Source organism: Hippichthys cyanospilos, chromosome 16 (assembly GCF_059441005.1).
Source record: "Hippichthys cyanospilos isolate Australia breed blue-spotted pipefish chromosome 16, RoL_Hcya_1.0, whole genome shotgun sequence".
NCBI lineage: Eukaryota > Metazoa > Chordata > Actinopteri > Syngnathiformes > Syngnathidae > Hippichthys > Hippichthys cyanospilos.
This window is the reverse complement of record NC_142384.1, coordinates 15769085-15790078: the sequence shown is the minus strand read 5'-3', so window position 1 is coordinate 15790078 and position 20994 is coordinate 15769085. Positions and strand designations below refer to the sequence as shown.

General features: G+C 38.9%; 2 protein-coding genes across 4 annotated transcripts; both read right to left on the bottom strand.

Moving 5' to 3' along the window:
- Positions 1 to 8842: 8842 nt before the first annotated feature.
- Positions 8843 to 14342, bottom strand: LOC148410914 (uncharacterized). Of its 3 annotated transcripts, XR_015868251.1 has the most exons (5): positions 14298 to 14342; positions 11346 to 13521; positions 10420 to 10600; positions 9984 to 10069; positions 9444 to 9505 (listed from the first exon to the last, which is right to left on the bottom strand). XR_015868251.1 is itself a non-coding variant. In XM_088437831.1 (4 exons), the coding sequence occupies exons 2-4, from the start codon at positions 13510 to 13512 to the stop codon at positions 9407 to 9409; spliced, it is 2352 nt and encodes a 783-aa protein (XP_088293957.1). In that variant the 5' UTR covers positions 13513 to 13521; positions 14298 to 14342; the 3' UTR covers positions 8843 to 9406. The 3 variants fall into 3 exon arrangements, 2 of the variants coding, with proteins under 2 accessions (XP_088293957.1, XP_088293958.1); XM_088437831.1 differs by lacking the exon at positions 10420 to 10600 and having other exon boundaries at positions 8843 to 9505; XM_088437832.1 differs by lacking the exons at positions 9444 to 9505; positions 9984 to 10069; positions 10420 to 10600 and having other exon boundaries at positions 11348 to 11498; positions 11629 to 13521.
- A 198-nt stretch (positions 14343 to 14540) lies between these two features.
- On the bottom strand, positions 14541 to 19516 carry LOC148410913 (uncharacterized). Its single transcript, XM_088437833.1, has 3 exons — positions 19383 to 19516; positions 16070 to 16145; positions 14541 to 15743 (listed from the first exon to the last, which is right to left on the bottom strand). Exons 2-3 carry the CDS (start codon positions 16113 to 16115, stop codon positions 14962 to 14964), a joined length of 828 nt encoding a protein of 275 aa, XP_088293959.1. The 5' UTR covers positions 16116 to 16145; positions 19383 to 19516; the 3' UTR covers positions 14541 to 14961.
- Between the last annotated feature and the right edge of the window lie 1478 nt (positions 19517 to 20994).

Below are 20994 nucleotides of genomic sequence, written 5' to 3'. Positions count from 1 at the left end.
TGGCCTACTTTTTAGGGTTACCTAATGTGATAACCTTCATGAGCTGCAGCCAACTGTCTGTTATGTCAGGTACTGAAAGTGCCAATTATAAAAACAAACTTACGCAAACCTGGGCGCAAGTCCATAGCCAACTGTGCCACAAGCACATCTCACCCATTTGTCTGTATTCGCTGCTATTTTCTCCATTAGCGCATTCAATGCCAAAGACGGATTTTTACGTTTTCTTTTTTTTCCCCCCAGACGTATCCCAGGTCCTTTTTAAAATTTATTTTCACATTTTTAAATCAATAGTGGTGTATTTTGGAATGTTCATTTACTTTTGTTGATTTCTTCAGTGTTTTCTTTGAGTCTCATTGCAGTAGATTTTGTCAGTGTAAATTTTATGTCAGACATGGAAACAAAGGCATTGCTTTTGGGTCTGAATGCGGACCCCTGACCTCTTGACCAATGAGTGTTTGCCACAGACATGTAATTTGAGTAGTAAAGGAGGAGATAAACTGGTTCAAATGAAGAACAAAAGGGCCATGTGGAGGGCCATCTTGGAACCAGCTATTATTATATTATATTTTTGTAATCAAGATGCCTGAGTCTAAGAGGTCTTCATTTTTCGGCAAATTCCTGAAAAGCAGCTGGGCCATAACCACTACAAGTTTTAAGGAAATTCACCACAATAGCTTCAATGTTCTCGTAAATTTCACTCGCTGTTTAGGCCTGCAAAAAATTTAATTATATTTGTGTCACTATCATGAGCGAGCAAGGATAGATTTTGACGTTCAGGGAGAGACTTCAAAATAAAAGCATTTCAAGGTCGTTTATGACATAAGCTACTTGTACCAAAAGTATCGTTTATTTTGAAGAATTATTTGGCTTCCTTGTAATGTTAGACTTTGCTATGACTTGACATGTGTTGCCCATATTCAGTCATAAAAGTTTACTTTATTGCGATTAACTTCTTTGAAAGGTTTTGAAGTGAAAAAAAACAAATGCAGTCACACATACACACAAACGCTAATGTTCTTAGACCAAAACACATTTACATAACTCAATTCATCTTTATTTATGCAGCTGTGATGGAATAGACACAACGTCAAACTTTCTCTCTTCATGGACAGGACAAATGTATTAGTGGAGCTATAAATAGGCTATGACTCATTTTGTTCACTTTCAAAACAAGGAGCGTGTGAGTGCTAAAAAAGTTTTATATATATATATATATATATATATATATATATATATATATATATATATATATATATATATATATATATATATAAGTGAAGCCAAGATCCTTGCTTTTCTCTGAGCGAGTCTATTCTTAGCTTTTGAAATACGTCACACTGTTGCCAAAGCAACCGCTTTTGATCATTCAGGGATGGGGGCTGGGCTGGGCTGGGCTTACGAAATGCACACAGATGAAAAGTAAATAACTTTACATAAATGAAGTTAATGCAGAACAGAACATTTTTTTTTTCAACTACTTAAAGAAACCCTGTCAGTATTCTTAGAAGAAACAAAACCATGAGAAGGTCCACGCAGAACTACTCTTTGAATGAAAATGAGCATGAAGCATTGATATTATGTCCTTCTATTTACAACAGATTATTATACAAATTATGATGCACATAAATAGAAAGCCACACATGGTTGCAGGGAAGCGCATTAGCCCCAAAAAAAAAAAAAAAAAAACTTAGATTCTCTTTTTTGGTAGTGAAAACACTCAAGCTCTCTGTTTAAGCACAAAATATAGATTCCTGTATTTAAAAAAAGACTTACTCATTCATCCCGGTTAATAAAAAAAAGACAAGGTGTTAGTTCTAAGTGTAAGTACAAAAACAGAAACACTAAATTGAATGAGTGCAGATAGAAGTAGACTAGCAACTAACAAATTACAAACTACAGAAAAAAAAAGTCAAATTTCGCCCTCTAGTGGTGGCAGTAGTGTGGGCAAAATACACTGACGGACCGACGATTATAATGACGGAGTAGAAAAAACAAGTCGAATTCCGCCCTCCACTGGTGACGGAAGGGTAGGCAAAAATACACTGACGGACCGACGGACCAGCAATTACGATTTCGCCTGGCTTGAAAAAAATGATGGACCGAAAGGGGGCGGAGCTCTGACAAATGACGAATGTCGGACCAACAAAACAATGTAAGTTATCCCCCCACTGTGTGTATGTGTTCATATTTGACAGTTGTCTTCTTTTCTGGTTTGTATTAACCCGATACTGACCAACAATTAGTTTTGGATCTGACAATGCAAAAGTCAAAAAGATAACTAAGTGGCAGTGATACTTGTGCCTCACAATTTGTTGCGGACCCCAAATAAAGAGAGGGTTGTCAGTCGAACAAAACAATAAAACCTGAAATAGAACCGACCCAAAATGCAGGTGAAGATTACAGTAAAATTTAAAAAAAAAATGATGACCTACTCAAACATACAAGATGTGGTTGTATCATATCATCTCGGTCGGCTAAATCAGTTGGATAGACTCCAGCTCACCCTTGACCCTAATGAGGGTCAAATGATGGTAGATGGTAGATGATGGTAGAATATGATGTTTGGATGGACGAATGATGGTTAATGGCTCCCGCACGAGCACCGCTCTCACTGTAACGCGATTTCATTGATCGAGCAAGCTTCTACGTCCCACCGCGAAGACGAGCGTCATATCTTTATAAAGCATATTTCATAACGTGTAAGCCACTGCCGTGACATCAAGCGTAAACGGTGGGCTCAAATGAAATTTTTAAATTGGGGACAAAGTGTTTGTTCAGACCAGCGCATAACCGTCCCCAGTTACGTAAAACATGTTTTGCAGTTGCATAATCTGCTCCAAATCAGAGGGGTTGTGCAAATCTAGGTGGCTGAAACCGTTTTCTTTTGTGTTCATCCCAGCACGCCAGTGGAATTGTCAGCGGCTTTGCGAAGCATAAAGCTCTACTGGGGCACAGTCGCTGTACTACAGTGGTTTAACGAAGGTGGTTTAAAAAATGACTTAAAACATGCCATCAGTGTCTTGTTTATTAAACTTTAAACCCTTTCAAACTTCACTTGTATTAACAAAAAATAATCAACCTAAAGTGTCCTCTTTTGGATCATCTGTTATCAAAAAGAAATAACTTCATTTTCAATACATGTTTTTCCACAAAATTTCCACAAAAAATAATCAATGTAAAGTGTCAAAAAAAAAAAAAAAAAAATGTGTCCACAGAAAAATTATTAAAGATAAAGCGTGTTGTTTGGGGGTTACAGTAGAGATCTGTTCACACAAAAAAAAATCTTAATTCTTAACATTTGTCCCTCGAAAAGTAGTCGATATAATGTGTCATACCTGTTCTTAAAAATAAATAATTATGAATAAATATTTGCCCACAGAAAAATATTCAATTCAAAGTGTCGTCTTTTGGGATCATAGTAGAGATCACTAACTCGACAGGTGACGAGAGGTGGCACATGACAAGTTGGGTCCAACCATTCTAGTATGGAGAAGAATCCGGCTTTTTACAATAATTAAATTAAATAACCTCCTAAACATAAAATTTGTTTCATGAACTTATATTTACATGTAGCGATTATTTCGATAATGATTTCTTACCAATTAATTTTTTGCTTGTTTGTTTTATTTAAAACCTGTAGCACCCCCTGAAGTTCCTTCAAGTACCCCCAGGGGTACGTCCGCCTCACAGTTAAGAGGTTTGGGTTCAATTCCAGCTCTAGCCTTCCCTTGTGCTGAGTTTGCAGTTACTCCCCGAGCCTGCGCGAGTTTTCTCCGGCCTCCTACCACGTTCCAAAAACATGCACGATAGCTTTGTTGGATGCGCTAAATTGTCCTTAGATGTGGGAAAACGGATGGAATTCAACAAGGAGTTTTTAAATCGGTTTACAAAAACTTGGACAGGATTAAAATGGAATGCCTGCCAAAAATTGAACAGGGGTCATGAATGTGAGTCCCTGTGTCCTCGGACGATCTCTTACAGTAAATGGCCCTCACATGAATTTGCTTGAATATAAGCATAATGGACCGCAACTAGTGTCTCATAAAACATAGCCAAACCTCATGACTTTCTTGAGAGTAGCTTTATGTAACTTTGGTTTGTTTCCTCCCGAAAATGTATTAATTCCTTAACGCAGTGTTCTTAAAAGATCTCATTCAAGATATGGGGAGCGTCACAGCAGAAACATTGCCGTTGATTTGATTTTTTTCATCATGTCAGATAAGGTCAAGGACTGTAATTTCTTGAGGCTGTTTACAGTACCATCTTTGTTAACAAAATACCAAGGATATTTGTTGGGGACTGAAATACCACAAATTTGATGGCTCATAACAGAAAATCATTCAAAGTGCTTCACCTTTGTGAGAGGCTGCAGGCATTTTGGGATGAACTTTATGAGGATATGTTTTATTTAGTTTTAAAAGTCTTACATATCCATTGTTAATGAGGCACTGTGTGTGTGTGTGTGTGTGTGTGTGTGTGTGTGTGTGTGTGTGTGTGTGTGTGTGCGTGTGTGTGTGTGTGTTTTTAACAGTTTTGATTCAATTTGCTGCGGTAGGCAGCCACATACCAACATCTAAAATCGGATTACAGGATGTATAAGCAAACAAAATAAGTACTATATCATATCATATTACACGATTGTCATAAATTGGACTGCGCTACTCAATCCCTAACAAGCAAAATGTGTTTGTTTTTATAAAGAGTACATGGTACAATGCTCATTTATTTATCGCATGGTTATGTTCCCATAAATACTCACAGCAATCAAAATTTACAGGTAAAGATTAAACTTTTCTTTTTTTGTTCCTTTTTTGGTTTGTAGTATGTTTCTTTTGTTAAAAAAAGAAGAAAGAAATACAGTGATACCTCTATGAAAATATTTCATCATGGAAAAATTTCGTGATGTGAGTTTTTCATAAATAAGGCCGTTTCTAACATGTGAATGGCCTAATCCGTTCCAAGGCCAAAAATTTGCTCCTAGACCCTTTAAATGAATAATATGAAGAAATTCTAAAATTAATGTATACACACACACACACACACACACACATACACATTATAAAAACAGCTATGGGAGTACTGATGGTGGAAACAAGTTTGAAAATATGTCATTTTATTTAAATCATGAAAACCTTTTATTTTGTATCTACTGTAGTTTCCTGGATCATGTGCATTTTTTTTAATAGAATCGGTGGAAATAGCCAACAATGTACAAACCCCAAATCAAAAAGTATGACCTATTCCTTTCTGTTATCGTCATTACCATCATGGTTGGACTTTTCCAATCTGATCTCACGGAATGAGACAACCGCAGGAACAAGCCAGAGGGAGAGAGAATAGGAAGGCTTGTTCAGGACAATGAACAATCAAGAGGGACATTTGAGGTCTGTTGACTCTGTCTTGTGTTGCAGCTATCCACTGTTCACTTATTCATTTCTTTTCAGTGACTTAAGATAGTTGACGTTTAGAACATGCCCTACAGTGGAGTAAGTGAATATTACATTTCCACATGGATATTTATTGTTTTTCCTACAAAGTATGAAGACCAATCATATTGTCTTCATTTTATTACAATAATCTGGTCATGACCGTGTTTGTATGTGATAAATCCTGACTTATAGGGGAAAATGTGGGTGGTAAGGATGAGTCATCCTTCATCTGGAATTTTTTTTTGCCGCTGGTGCCGGTACTATTGCAGAGAGGTGAGTCAGGCTCCATATCTCGCAGTGACGCCAGTTGTCTCTCACACGGACCCATTTGTGCATTTGCGACGTTTTTAATTCCGTTGTGGAATGCCACTTATCGCAAAAAGTGGGCATTACTTTTACTTTGAAAGTGCAGTGGCTTGGCACTTATTGATACCAACGAAGAAAAAAAAATCACAATAACCATTTGTTAATGCATGATGAACAAATACTACAAGTGACTACCCATTAAACTGATACAATTTTGAAAGTAACACCCAGATCTGAGCTTTGTGATACTCTATTGTGGGAGATGTGGTATGAGTATAAATTGAAGGACAAAAACAGATGATTATTAATGGAAATATGTATCAGTAAAATAGTGTGTTGAAACTGAGCTATTCTAATAAAAATGGACACAACGTGATGTCAGTGTAAATGCGGGAATATTACGGGCCCCGGAAAAGGTCGAGATGAGTTGTCGCCTACAAAAGAAACAAAAGGCTTCCTCCAACAGAGAATTAGTAAACAAATTGGCCAGCTGCTGCTATCAGAGGAAGCTGTCAATCAGGATTGATGGCTCTTTGACTTCTTCTCCCCTTTGACAAGAAGGGTCTGCGAATGAAGGATTTTGAAGACATCACCCCCCCCCCCAAAAAAAAAAACACACACACACACACAAGCACACACACACCTGCATTCCTTAGTGAGACCACATTCCCCAAAAATGTGTAAGCTCTGGTTCCATTACCATTTCTGCCGCAACCTGCTTACTACGCACTTTTGCTTCTCTGTATGGATGAAATCAATTGTTTCAACTATGTCATAGTACGTGCAATTTTTTTTTAACAGGAACGAACAAGCTAGGACCTAGTTTAAGGGAAAAAACCTATCCGGGTTCCTTAATTAATCAACTGGAAGAGTGCCTTGGTTTGGGTGTGCTTTGCTACCTCAGGGCCTGGGTGCAATGCGTCATCAAGACATTTTGCATTAGAACAATTTGTCAGCAAATTAAGCTTAATAGAAAACGGACAATACAGCAAGACAAACCCAATGACTGTAAGTCAGCGTAAAGCACCAACAGACTGCTTCTAATCATTGTGTTGATTTATTCCCAACACTCGTTTTGAATCATTACCCTCGGCTAGCCCGTTTCCAACCCTGTATTTGAAGGTTCACCTTTTTTTCTTTTGTTAGTCAAAACAGATTTCAGCTTAATGTGCTGCCACGCCCATAAATCTAATGGGACCAGAGCCTCGAGAATCTGGCCCATGTAACGTAAACAATATTAGCGAAGGGACTGTTCTTTAAACAGATTAATCAGATTTTTAGATTCATCCGAGGCGCTCAATGATGCCAGCTTTGAATGGTGTGTCAGAAACACTTTTAGAAGCCAAATATGTCTGTATTATGGCACTTAATAAACAGAATTTCTGGTAAGTGTTATTTATGTATTTTGTTTATGTATTTTATTTAGATTTTGAAATACAGTACTGTACATGATTTTCATGTTGTTAGATTCATATTAGACTGTGAACTGCTCCACACAATTCATATCCACATCCATGTACTGTTATGTACCAGCATAAGTACAACCACTTTTGGGAAAACTATAAACAGTACTGCATACATCTTTCAGATTCTGAGGTCCGTGCCTTCAAGTTGTTCTACTACAGAATTAATTCCATCGCATATTTCGTTTGTAAGTCTCAAGGTTTATTCTTGCATATAAATATCGTGAATGCATACAGAAAATATTGTTAGGTGTGTTTGAAAACATTTGTAATTAACTTTCACAAATGATTATCCAGGAATTTCTTCATTGTTTATTCTGAAAATATATATAGCAGGCATCCGTTTTCTTGAGTTATATGAGATGAGGTGAGGTGCACCAGCCAATCACAGGGGCACATATAATGTAGTCAAACAAACATTCACAACCGCATTCACACATATTCAGAATTTTGAAGAGTTTATAGTTTATAGATGTATTATATGAATAACATGTTATTATGATGTGAATATTGCCCGCAGCCTTCACGCAGAAAAACGCCTTCACACAAAAATGAGTTGAGCGACTCTGTCACAAAGGACCGTGGAAAAAAAAAAAAAAAAGTGATTGTCATCTTAGGATGACTCAGTGTGGCAAACTTTGAGGAAGGTACCACCCCCACTCTTGCACATACTGTTCCAGATGTTCTATCAAGCAGTGTACACGATGACCTGTTCTTATTTCATGATGTGAGTCATCATTAGATAATTTACAAAGGTTACATAACTGTACTGTACGTTCCCAGCGTTGCTTCCGTTTTCTGTCTACGGATTGCATAAGTTATTTTCATCATCAGTATGCAGTAACATGAAAAAAAAGGATACGCCTATACCCCCCCCCCCCCACACCCACACACACACACACACACACACACACACACACACACACACACACACACACACACACACACACACACAACCACACAATCCCTAGTGAAATTTAAAATAAATAAATAAACAAATAAAAAAATACATCCACTAACTAACACCCATTTATTATGTTTTGGGTTTTCTCTTACAGTTCTGTACCGCAGTCTTCATGATTATATCCGATACTTGACTTGTTGTCACAATCAAGATGATGCTGCCCCCTCTTGGTTGATGTTTGAAATACACGCATACAGTTCGTCCAATGCGAATATAACACAGTACTGTACTTACTGCGCATTAAAGTACACTAGTAAAACTGCAGATTATTTAAATGATCGCAGTGCATCATTACGGTCCAAAGAAAGACTTTCCATTTTTCTTCCTGATTTATCACCCGTTCTCATAAGCCGCCAACCTCATTTATGAAATGAACAAATTAATATCATTCATTATGCAGATTCATCTCTGCTAATACTGCGGTTTGATTCTAGCTCCAGCATCCAAGTTGGCAGCTCGTTATAAATACCCTAACTAAAGAATAAAACCAATTTAAAACTAATTACTGTGGGATTTGCACAATCCCCACACGTTTATATTAGTAAATTATGATATTAGTAAATTTACTATATGAGTATTCTCCCTTATTATTTAGTCACATGCTCAACCTATTTTCTACTGGATAATCCCTGGGACCTGAAATAAGAGTTTTCATCAAACAAAACAAACGTGACGCAGAAAACAATCAATAGTTTTTAATTTATTACATTCAAACAGTGCATAGCAGCAAATAGTATTTTCATGTTGATTAGCAAAGCAGTTTTGAAAAAAAAAAGATCTACTGTAATTTTAATGCAAACCCTAAAGTCAAAATCAAAACCAATTAGTCTTATTGTGAAAGCAAACAAATAACCTAATTGAAATACATATACTTGTATTGTTTAATTTTTAACCTTAGGTGTCCTCGATGGCCGGTATACTGCATGTTTTCCGGGTTCAAATGATAATCTCAAACAGAAGCCTGATAATGATCATTTGATTCAAATGTGTCGGGAAAAAAAACCCTGGGAAACATGCAGGATACCGGCCCTCTAGGACTGAGTTTGGACAGAGGCTACTCCTTTTGGCTTGGCATAACCTGCGCTGCAAATGGAACTTATTACACTTCCAGTTCTGTTTACATGTATGATTTTCTCACCGCAGACTTATTATTAGCCGGCTATTGCTGTTTAAAGTTAGATACTTGGCAGCTGGAGAAAAGCAATATGTAAATGACAAAAGTCGGCAAGCGTCAGTCAAAAGCGTCAGTCCTTTTGTGCTGAAGGCTGCCCATTGATTTGCCCAAACTCCCAGCGTTGCCACAGATGAGACCTCTGACTTCCTGCTCTGTGCACACTCGGGCCCTGTGGTGACGATTCAAGAGGGATGGATTACTGGACTGTTTTTTGTTTTTTTTTTCAAACTGAAAAGCATCATCACTTCCCCAGAGGAAACGTGAACGATACTTGGATATTAGACAAGCGTAGGTAAATAAATACTATTAGCTAATGGTTAAATTAAAGGCTGATGAGGGTTCTGACCTTGGAGGACAAACAAACTAATCCAGAGAGTCACAGGGGGTTTGTGACAGTTTACTGTCCTTATCAGCTCAGTGCAAAAAAGAAAAAAAACAAAACAAAACAACAAATGACTTTTGGCCACACCCCCAATTTTAATTTATATGACCATGCATAATTATGTTTTTCGATTCTCTCATGCATGAAATGATAATCAAGTCAATGTTTTTTTTAAATTTATTCTCACTATATATACACTACAGAATATTCTTTATATTATTAAAAAAACAAAATACACAAAGAAATGAAATGCTATTCATATTACCTGTGTATGTTGAGATTTAAGTTGCTCTTTCTTGCAGGGCGGTGGCCAAACTCGTTCCAGTTTACCTCTGGACTGCGGCTTTTCACCTAAAAACAGAGGAAAAGTTGCAAAAAAATGATAAAATGGCATTTCAATTGTTTCTATTTCTTTGAATTAACATCTCACCTTTTAATATCATGTTAAAATCACTCTTTAATGGGGAAAAATAAGTTGTGCTCTGACCTTTTCAGACTTAGTGCTAATTTGGTAGACCTCCTGATTTAGACCTTTCAGGAAAAAAAATGGCCATTTTTTTCTTTAAACAAATGATGACAATGTAGTGTTTTGTTACATCCCGAAACAAATATCAACAAAATCATAGAGAAATACTTGGAAATTCCTATCTTCACACCAATTATAATGTATATATTTTGTCTGCATATATTTGCATTTATACCTCTGAAATTCTGGTTCAACTTTCAAACGGTGAGACTTGTTGGGTTGTTTTAAACACGTACTCCAATAATCAATTATTGTTTCTTTCCTTAAAAATGGAATATCTTGTTTCCTTCCGCTCTTGCGAAGATCAGTCTGTTTGGTACTTGCTGATTTTGTGCAGTAATTGTGATGACCACAGCCTGGCAAAATAACAATTTAAAAAAATGTAACTATGACAAATTAAAGCAAGGATGATATATAGCATTTGTTAGTTACAAAATCTAGCTTGGTTTCATTTGATCCCAGACACGTAGGATTACTGTTACGTATTACTCGCTTGTCCATTTGAACCTTGATTCAACCCACACGTCAACACACATCGACCTGCTCCAAAGCTAAAAATACTGCCAACGCTCAGAGTCTGGCTGTACGGATGCTGGAATCAAGCAAAGGAGCAAAAAATAACCCTCATTGATTGTTTTTTTTTTTTTTTCTGAGCAATATGACCACATTGAAACATTAAAACTAAACAAATACTATAAAGCACATTAACAAACATAGATGTCTTCAAGTTCTTACATTTGGAGCTCCTCTGTCAGAAGCACTCCTAAAGTTCCTTTGTCTAAATGCCAGTGACAGGGTCAGAGCTAGTGGCTGATCCTGTTCCTCGAAAAACACACTGTGATGGTAACAGAGAAGGTCATTCTTCTTAGTGCCAGACGGGGTAAGAAGGTCAAAGTGACACCTGAAGGTCTATATGATGCATCTTGGTACAATCATTGATAAACAACTAAAAATGTTTTTTTTTCCAAAGTCTAAAATTTCCATCGCAAACAGCGACATGAGACTGCTCGCTTTAAGCCTTGGGATTCTTATGTCATATTCACAATCAACTATGAGGGAAAAAACGTATCTCCAACCCGGTTTGACATTTTTACAACTCACCTGGTATGACAGTGGATGTCCATGCCGGTTTTTCCGCTCGGTCCGTACGCTGTTGCTTCTCTCCATACAAAGTGCACCTTTGTCTGCGGAGCTCATCTTCTCTTGCTTGGGCTACCCGGATGTCCTCCTCAACATCTGGCTTCAGAGCCAATGCTGGACGCAAGTTGAAGAAAGGATTTTGTTTGAGCGCATGAGCTTCTCGTCCAGGTTTGTCCGTCCGTACCGAACCGCTACTTTCTACCACTTCCGTGCTTATGGAGTCTGAACTCCTGCAAAGACGTACATTTTTATCCTGCTTTGGGTACGGAGATAATCGCGTCCTTTCTCGAGGACCACCGCTTGGGATCTTGGAGTGCAGGTTTTCCGAGCTTTTCTTCCCTTCAGAAGCTGAGAAGATGTCCAGGCTACGTGTGCGTTCTAGCACCGTGGAGTGAACTTGATCTGTCGTCAGGGTAAAAATGGGTTTCCTTAATCTGGTTGGACCCCGTGTGTTTTCCTGCTGGAAAGCTTCTGATAGCTGTTTTGCCTTCTTTGATTGATGGACCTCCTTTTTGAAATACTCTTTTGGGACATCCCCCTGTCCACTTAACTCTTCCTTTGACGTCTGCCCAGACAATCGCCAGTCACTGTCCTGTCCCGGACATTTTTTTGTGGGAAGTACTTCAAACAGGATGTTGGTTTTGAATGGGATTTCCAGTACATCTGGATCATCCGCCAGGTTTAGAATCCCACCAGTCCTCTGTAAGTTCTGTTTCCCTTGGGCATCCTCATAGTTTCGCCTTTCCGTGGAAGTTTCTGTCACAGAGTGTCGGTGAGCGGAGGATCGAAGGGAAGTTGAACTGGAAACGGTTTCATCGGTATTGACTGAAATCCAATCCGGGGAACCACAAGCGATACTTGGGGTCTCATCCAAACAATCGTCTTCTCTTGTGGCAGTATCATGGTGCTGGGGCGGTGCGGGCATTTTTTCTCGGGCTTCTGTACTCCAATTCTCTTCAGTCTTTTCTGTCTCTGTAAATCGGATCTCTTCTTTCTTGACTTTGCCCGACGCATCCCCTCCACTTGCCGTTAAATCGTTTGTCAGAAACCTCTCCTCACGCTCCCCTTCGTGATGAACTTTTTGGCTGCAGCACATATCTGCCCCCTGTCGTTGTTGAACCAGTTTCAGACGCTGAAGCAGTCGCTCGCCTTGAAGAATATCCGAAGCTATTCTCAAAAAATCATCTCTGTGTAAGGCCTTACTTACCTTAGCCTGTCTCTGATCAGATGGAGTTAAATTCGATTTTTCAAACACATTCTTAAAAATTGGTACCTCATAAGTATCTTTTTCACTCCCTACCAAGGAATCTTTTGAGTCAGTGTCAAAGTTCTCCATTTTTTTGTTCATTTCTACATCACTGAGTGCTCTTGCAGTCATTTTTTCCTTGTTTTTGAAGGCTTCTCTTGGTACCTTGCTATCCCGCATGAGTGTCAGTCCATTGTCTTCTGAGCCCTGCAAAGGCTTAACCAAATCTCCTTCTTGTATTTTGTCTCCTACCTTGTCCAAATGTGTGTCATTTTCAAGCTTATCCACAGTGTTTGAAGATGGTTGTTTTGAAAACGCGTCTCCATCAGTTTCTCCCCAGGTTGCCACTTGCACATGGAACCGCTCTTGTTCTTTTGTCCCTCCTAATGGAGCCTTGGGTATTTGGTCTTCAGCATTTGCAGGAAGGTCTATAAACCCTCCAGAAATCAGCGCGGTACCCGCTGACACTTGGGCAGCCTCCATCTGTGCTGCCATTGACTGCCTTTCACTACGATGCCAGTGTAAGCTGATGGGATTAGCTTTAGCCTCTGTGTCATCACCTGCCTCAAACACAAAGGTCACACTGGAATTACTTGGGGCTTTGTTGCTCCCTCCCGGCAATAGCGGAGCCATGCTTGAAAGGGAAGGTCGTAGTCGGAGAAGCTCATGATCTGCACCTCCGCTGTTTATTGCATCTTTCCGAATCACAGTAGGGGGAGGGGCCTTGCTTTCACTTCCGGGCCCCTCACCAGGAATACTCAGTGAGAGCCCGTTTGCCGTTTCTGTATTTTCCGTCACTAGCTCGGAGTCCATCTTCCACAGGTCGGCATCATCCTCGGAGGCCAGCGACAAGTATTGTTGCATTGATGCGTTTGTTTCCATGGTAACGAGCTTTTGAAATATTCAAGGACAGAGACAGAATGTGTTGAAAGCGCTTATTAGCACAATTTGAAAATCTATTTTCAAATTGATGATATTCAAAGTTTTGATCATTCTTTGCACATTGGAGATGCCAATTTCACACGTTAATAATTACGAGTATTAGCAATTGGACCCTGTGCTGTACTGCTTGTTTGTCCACCTTCTTGTATAGCAATGTGATTGACAATAAATACCACTCAAACCACATGCCTCTTGTCGGTTCAATTTGTTCATTTTGATCAGCTAAATATTAGTTTAATCACATTTGCCAATAAAATATTAAATAATATATATTTTTTAATTTGCTTGCCATTAAATACCATCTATTTTATATATTTTTATTTCAGATATGTAGTATTAACTCTTAGAGTGGGAAAAATAGTATCCTGAAGTAATCTCTTTTTCTGTGATGCAGGTTTTAATCGAGTCTATTTTTATAACCGTGTTGAGGAGCTTTATGTCTACGCTGTGGCCCTGGATTATCAACACATGCAGGAGCAACTCCAGAAAAAGGACTTTAAATGAACTCAACATGTTTATTCTATCATTCTCTTTTATATGGTTTTTAAACTGTAAAGACTTATTTTTTATGGCACTAAACCTGCTGTGTCAGCACCCAATGAGCAAACCATCATCCAAATATTATGACATAATATACAAGTTTAAAGATTTGATAAAACTGCAAACATCCAATTCCTGGAATTCAAAATGTTTACAAAAGTTGTTATATGTTTAAGGAAACTCACCTAATTGTAGTCTATAGCCATGTAGCACATCAGAGGAAATGTAAATAATCCAGATGATGATGAAGGGAATCTTCTTAGCGTCTTCTTAGTCATGTGAGTCATGTGAGACGGACATAAACAAAATCTCAGGCAGGACATGTTTAATGGGGAGCTAGAAACACAAAAACACCGAAGACATCCACGTCTTCGAATGTATTGCGAATATTTAACTGTTCAGAACAAAATAGCTATCACATGGCAAAGACGATCCCTGATTTTATTAAACATTATGACAATACACAACGTAAAACATTTCTGTCACAGGAATAAACACTGAAACAGCAAATTAAAGTCTCAACAGAATTTTTTTTTTCTCATTTTAAAATATTTATTTGTCTCTTGTGGCTAGCTATCTTTTGAACTTTACAAATGGGTGCAATAAATTAACCTGAAAAAAAAAAAAGCATTATGTTGCCTTGTCTGCTTTTCTCCTCTAGGGGGAGAAAGTGCTTTTTAAAGGGAGCTCAGTGAAGTTGCAAGTACACATAATGGCCTATGATTATAACATAATGTTCTGAGTCAAATGGGGGGAACAGATGTGCAGAAATGTCCAATCAGTTACCCTCAATGCTGCATATGCTTCCATAGGTAATAAAATTCACAAATGATCAAATGCGGTAAGGTCTCACATGACAGAGCAACACTGACAGCTCTTGCGCTTCGAAGGGCCTTTTCGCTCTTCAACAGAGGGAGAGGATGGTTCCTTCGCTTTATTTTCCTGAACTCGAGACATGTGATCTTTTTCTTTTAGGGGAATGTCCTGATACGTTTCTCTTTCACCCCTTTTTCCCGCCTTTTGATCACTGTGTTCTTCTCCATCCTCTGTAATCAGCACCCTTTCCGCGATGAGCATGTCCGGATTATCTTGCGCAGTCGTAGAATCGGTGTAGCCCAGGAAGACGAGAGTTACTGGGTTTTCCTCCAAATCTCGATCCTCCATGGTCACCTCTTTTCCCTCCGTGTCGCTAACCACCATCACATTTAGATCCTCCTCAAACCTCTGACTCACACCGCTGGCCTCGGTTGTTGTTTTATCTTCAGCGTTAGGCCTTCGATGGCTGTCCTCTTCAGACACGGATTGACTGACAATTGGCTGTATTTTTGCGCCTGGAACTTTGTTGCCGTCTGCGCTAACCATCTTTGGCTGCGCTTCATTTGGTGTGACTGTGACCTCATCTAGCATCACCCGCATCCCGACGCCGTCGACAACGCTCAGAATCTGCCCCAGCTCATCAGATGAGGGATGGCAGCCCGGGCCACCAACTGCATGGATGCTTTTCCTGCCGTCATCAAAGACAGTGGAGGCCAGGGGGCCGCTGGCTGCTGCGGACATGGGGGCCACTGATTTAACGACTGCGGCTCCTGTTTTAGGGTCCCTTTCCACTTGCACGGTTAGCATTCCTAAAACTGCAATGCAAAAGAGAACGAACGCGTGTGTGTGAAAAAAAAATAGCGAAAATGTGCGTTCTTATTTGAACAGGCTCATCAATACAGCCTGGAACACTACGCAAAAAGTAATCGTTTATGCTGTAAAGCCCACATCAAGGAGAAAACAATGATTATAGCATTGACTTTGGTGTGACCGTTTCACTTCAATCTCATTAAATCACATGGCCTGAATGGTCCTCTTTCTTCCTCTGGACGGATAATTCAGAAAATTCCTTCGAATATCTTTCTGCATAGAGCATTTTTCTGTGATAGACTGTGTCGATAGTAACCAGAGCCAGTCTTACCCGAGCGGCCATCCTTCCCACTTCCGTGAACTATCCTTTGTGCCATATGGAGGTGTGATTGTCCGCCTCTAGTTTACTGAAACAAAAAACATTATGATCATTTAACAGTATCAAATCTCAGTTTGCTCTATTTGACAAACTCATTAATCCATTTGAAAACGTTTTTTACATCAGGATTCTGGCTCATCACAGTACAGAAAAGTACTAAATGATCTAGAACTGAACACTGATGCAGGAAGTTTGACAGCTCTCGTCTTATTCGATCTCAGTGCAGTCTTGGATAAAGTTGATCATAATATACTGATGAACAAGGATGCAACTCGAAACACTCCTACAATGGTTCAGGTCCTGCTCAGAAAAAAAGAGCTATTTTTCAATCTTTGGATGTTTGGAATCTGAGCAAATGGACATGAGGTGGGGACTCCACAAGGGTCAATCCTCGGTCCTCTTATGTTTAGTCTGTAAGGGATACTTTTAAAAGTATATCTACATAAACTGAAGTGGAGCATCCACACTATCTTACAGTTAGTTTTGTTTTTACATAAATATATTAAATGGCCAGTATGATGGATATTCATCAGTTGGGTTTCTATGAAGGATCCTCTATATATGGGTTGACTATTTATGAAATCGAAAAGCATAGAATTTATCCATCCTAACTCTAATTTGAATGGCGCTTAATTTTGTTGAATGGGGAATATCCGGATTGTGAATTGCGGGATCTAAATAGAATCACATTGTTTTTCATGATCATAATTCAGCATTTCAGCAGCATTTTAGTGTTGTGGAATTGATTCCATCTTGGATTTTGAGGCCCTAAGCTAATTCACAACTGCAATTCTTAAATGGCTTTCTGGCATGCGGAGGGAGAATATATAAGTGATACCACCCCAATTGAAGTGGAACTGCTTCTTAGCTGTGACTCCATTCTGTCACCTTGATTTAAATTTCCATTCTTCCGGGAAAGACTTAGTTATGGTAAATTATTATCAGCCAAGATATAATAGTAGGACGGCTATTCACGGAGGAACATAGAGGAGATGCACTCAGATTGCATTGAAGATAACAATATTATTGTTCTCTAGATGCATCAAAGAAAAAACAAATCATTTAATCAATTTATTTATAATACACTATTCTTCATTCAAGTCTTCATTGTTAATAAATCAATTATATTGCTGGATATTAGAGTGCGTGTATGCGTGCGTGAGCACTTGCATGTGTTTTTTGTGTGTATGAACGTGTTCTAATTTGTCTATTTTGGGCAAGTCCGAAATTTCTTTTATTAGTCTATGATTAAATGATGCCATTTCAGACACACAGCAATGGGCTCTGGAAAGTTAGCCTGAAGCTCTCAAGTCAAGGCGGGACAAGGAATGAATATGTTCCATGGAGCTCATTGTGCCTCAAGCCACGGATGAGATACATAAAATCTTAGTTGGTTCCGACAAGAGGCAGAGTGTCAAGAAAATCTGAGGTCAACATTATTCATGCATGGCCAGATGAGAACTCGGTTTGGAGTTGTACTGTCAGTCCGAATCGTATATATCAATGTAGAATGTCGAGGAGCACCATGAGGAACTGTTAACGGAGGAGATGAAGGAGTTGGAGGCGATGCAACACTTGGCAGTGCAGGAGGAATTCAACAAAAAGGAGGATTGAAGCCAGAATAAAAGAAACGCCGGCGAAATTTGATAAAGTTTCCGAATTAGTGAGAAATTCGCTGCTGGATCTATATTTTACAAAACGACCATCAACAAGCACTGCCGAAGGTGAAAGTGAACCCAAATGAGGGAAAAGAATGATGATAATTAAAACAAGTGAAAAAGAAAGTGCGAAAAAAAATATGCCGCCTTTATTTTGTTCATTTTTAAAGGGTAAATTTGGGGGCCTTAGACCGGATTAGACCATTTACATGTAAAAAGTGCTTCTATTTACGAAATCACTACTTTACACAGGCATTTCTGGAACAAATTGTAGTCATAAAACATGTGTTTATGCAATGTGAGCTTAAAATAACAGCCATTTATCAAATAATCAAAAAACATGCTGGCAATATAGTTAACACACTAATGAAACACCAAGTTTTAAAATCCACTAATAAATACATCTAATGCCACGGGATAAGCTCCGTGCACGTCCACAGCATTAGCGCGGCATGCCATCAACTAAATATAACTCGCCAATGGGACCCAACAGGGGTCTTAACAGAGTTTCAAAAGCTCCACCCTGGACACTTGAGTAAGGCGTTGACTAACAGGCCGACGGGCTTGGTTTGAGTCCTCAAATACGGCGTGGCATGTAAGGGTGGAATGCACAAGACAAGGAATAACAAACTTGAAATCTAAAACCACATCAATTTTCTATCCTGCTCAAGATGGCATGGAAACATTCCTGTCCACTTGGAAACAGGCTACCTCTTGGACTGGTGTCCATTCAATAACATCTCAAGAGTACTGATGATGAATTGAGAAATGGTCCTATAACAGCTGTGTCGAAGCCAGCTATGAGAACCACAAGAATATTACAGGAAATACAGTATATTAAGCTACATCCGTCATTGGTGTTCATGCAATATGATCCCTTGCCATATCACTATTTTGCATTTTTATCCTTCAATTAATAGCTTGAGCATGTCTAGAACCACAATCCTCACACATCCAGAGACCAGCCGTATTTAGATTTGAATGACTTATGTAATGCTAAAATTGCATGTAGCACTGAGCTCTATTGTTAAAAAAAAAAAAAAAAAAAAACTGGTGCAGGCAGAAGGGCTCAGTTGTAGTGTTGTCATTTGTGGGTTGATTCCCCCCAAAGTTGTGTGTCTTTGAGCAAGACATTGAAGTTACTCCTGATGCCGACATCTATGCTGACTTGTTTGAGCATATTTCCAAGTGCCGTATTTTCCTTTTCATAATGGGTCAAAGTCACGCAAAGTCTTGCCTATTAACTAAGTTTAATAACTTCAAATCATTATCATTTAGTAGTCTTAATGATACATATAAATACTGAAACTGCTGAGTAGTGTCACCGGGAGATGTGATTGTAACTTTGTTGTTCTAACTTATGTTCCAAGTTAGTTTTGAAATGAACAGTGCACCGTAAACACCAAGGAAAGAAGTGATATCTTTTAATGCTCACTTAATGTAGTTGCTATATAAAAACAGCTGCATGGATTGCCAGGTACTTGAAAATGTATTTCTAGAACTTATTTCAATATACTGTATTAAACTTGCTACATTATATCCAAAAATTACTATACATTTGAAGAACCGATTTCAAAACACTTTTATGCAAATTCAAAATTACTCACTGCTCAGCATTCAAATCCAGAAAACGGCGACTTCAAAGAATGAGAAATGACGTAAGCTCTCACATCTTGAATGAATCTTTATCTATGTGACTGTTGCCGTCCCGACAGTAGGTTACACCCACCCTTCGTTCTTACTACGGGAACACCCCTTTCCACCCGATAAGAAACGACTTCTTTTGCACGAGGTACCAAGCGTAGCGGAAGGGGGTAGGGGGATATTTTTACAAGACACAAACTGACGGATTAAAGCGGGCAGATATAGCTGGCAGAGAGCGGAGATGCCGATGGAAATAGTTCAATGACACAGCATGCTGATACTGTATCCAGACTGATAATGTGAGCTGTAAACACGCTGCGGTCTTCGCCTCTTTTGCCCCAAGCGACTCACTGGTGTTTGGACTTTTATCTTGGCTAGTTTTACATAAAGAAGTCAAGCAGGGTCCCAAGTACTCCCTGAAAACCTTTCACAGAGCACTGATTATTAAGCAGAATGTTAACTTCGTCTTGGCAGATTCACTTCAGGCAGCGGAGATCAAATGAGTCCGGTCTTATCGGAGTGACATCCCAAAATGTTTGCGCGCTCCATTTATTTTGACGCGAGGTGAAATTTGACATTGGGTCAGGCGTACTGAAGTCGACTGTCAAAGGATTTAAGAAAGAGGGCTGGAATCCATGGAGCATTTTGGTTTTCAATCTCCATGTGACTTTTGAGGTGTTCCACTTTAAATGGTAACCTTTAAACTGACTGATTGGTGATTGATTTAAATTGAATTTGCTACAAAATTCACAACAAAAATCCCAGTTCAACTATGATGGGAATGGACAAAATTGTCCTCTGATTCATGTCAATGTGGCTCACAAATCAGAGATTTCAGCTGTTGCCAAGAAGCCATGCATAGTCTTGAGGAAAGTTTGCATGAGCGGGTTTCTGGTGTGAAGCTGTAGATAGATACACAGCACATTCCTCACATGCATAGCCTGCACCCTGAACCTTCTTCGTGCCACCCAGGCAATAAAATGTCAGCCCACTTTAGATGCACCTGTTTTCACAGTAGTGGCCTGGAGATTTTCAGATGTTTTCAGACTACAGATTGTAACCTTGGCAGTTTCGAAATACTGAAAAGTAAAAATTGAAGGCGACCTTTACTTAATTATCTAGAGGGTAAAAACAACAACAAAAATCATAGCCTCTCTGGTGGGTTACATTATGGTGTACTGTATTCTCAACTTTTGTTGGTTTTCAAGTGGATTTTCATGATGCATTTGTGGAATAACGTTATGGCCAGGAACTCTGGAGGCAGATTTACAAGGTCATGTGAGCTAGCTCGTCGGCTAAAAACATGTTCGTACCCTGATCCTCATACACTTTGAGTACCGTTATAACTTTTGGGCCACTGGCAAATGAAAATGAAGATTTGTAGCATATATGTGACAATTTGGTGACAGAAAGCAGACTAGAATTCAGATGGGATAAAAGCAGGGCAAAGTTGTGGTGGTGGAACATAATTTTAGTTTCATTTAATTGTGGCAGAGGCAATCCCTTTGAATTTGTTGTAGATATCAGCTTATTAAATCAATTATAGTATTAATTGTTATTGAAGTGAACTGCCAA

What these genes read in the sequence shown, in the direction of transcription:
- LOC148410913 (XM_088437833.1), bottom strand. Translation starts at nt 16,115, where the DNA reads ATGGCACAAAGGATAGTTCACGGAAGTGGGAAGGATGGCCGCTCGG. An exon ending in TGGGAAGGATGGCCGCTCGG is followed by an intron (nt 15,744 to 16,069) that starts GTAAGACTGGCT and finishes TTTGCATTGCAG; the next exon opens with TTTTAGGAATGCTAACCGTG.
- LOC148410914 (XM_088437831.1), bottom strand. Translation starts at nt 13,512, where the DNA reads ATGGAAACAAACGCATCAATGCAACAATACTTGTCGCTGGCCTCCGAG. An exon ending in GACATCCACTGTCATACCAG is followed by an intron (nt 10,070 to 11,345) that starts GTGAGTTGTAAA and finishes CTCTGTTTTTAG; the next exon opens with GTGAAAAGCCGCAGTCCAGA. An exon ending in TTAAATCTCAACATACACAG is followed by an intron (nt 9,506 to 9,983) that starts GTAATATGAATA and finishes TCGTCACCACAG; the next exon opens with GGCCCGAGTGTGCACAGAGC.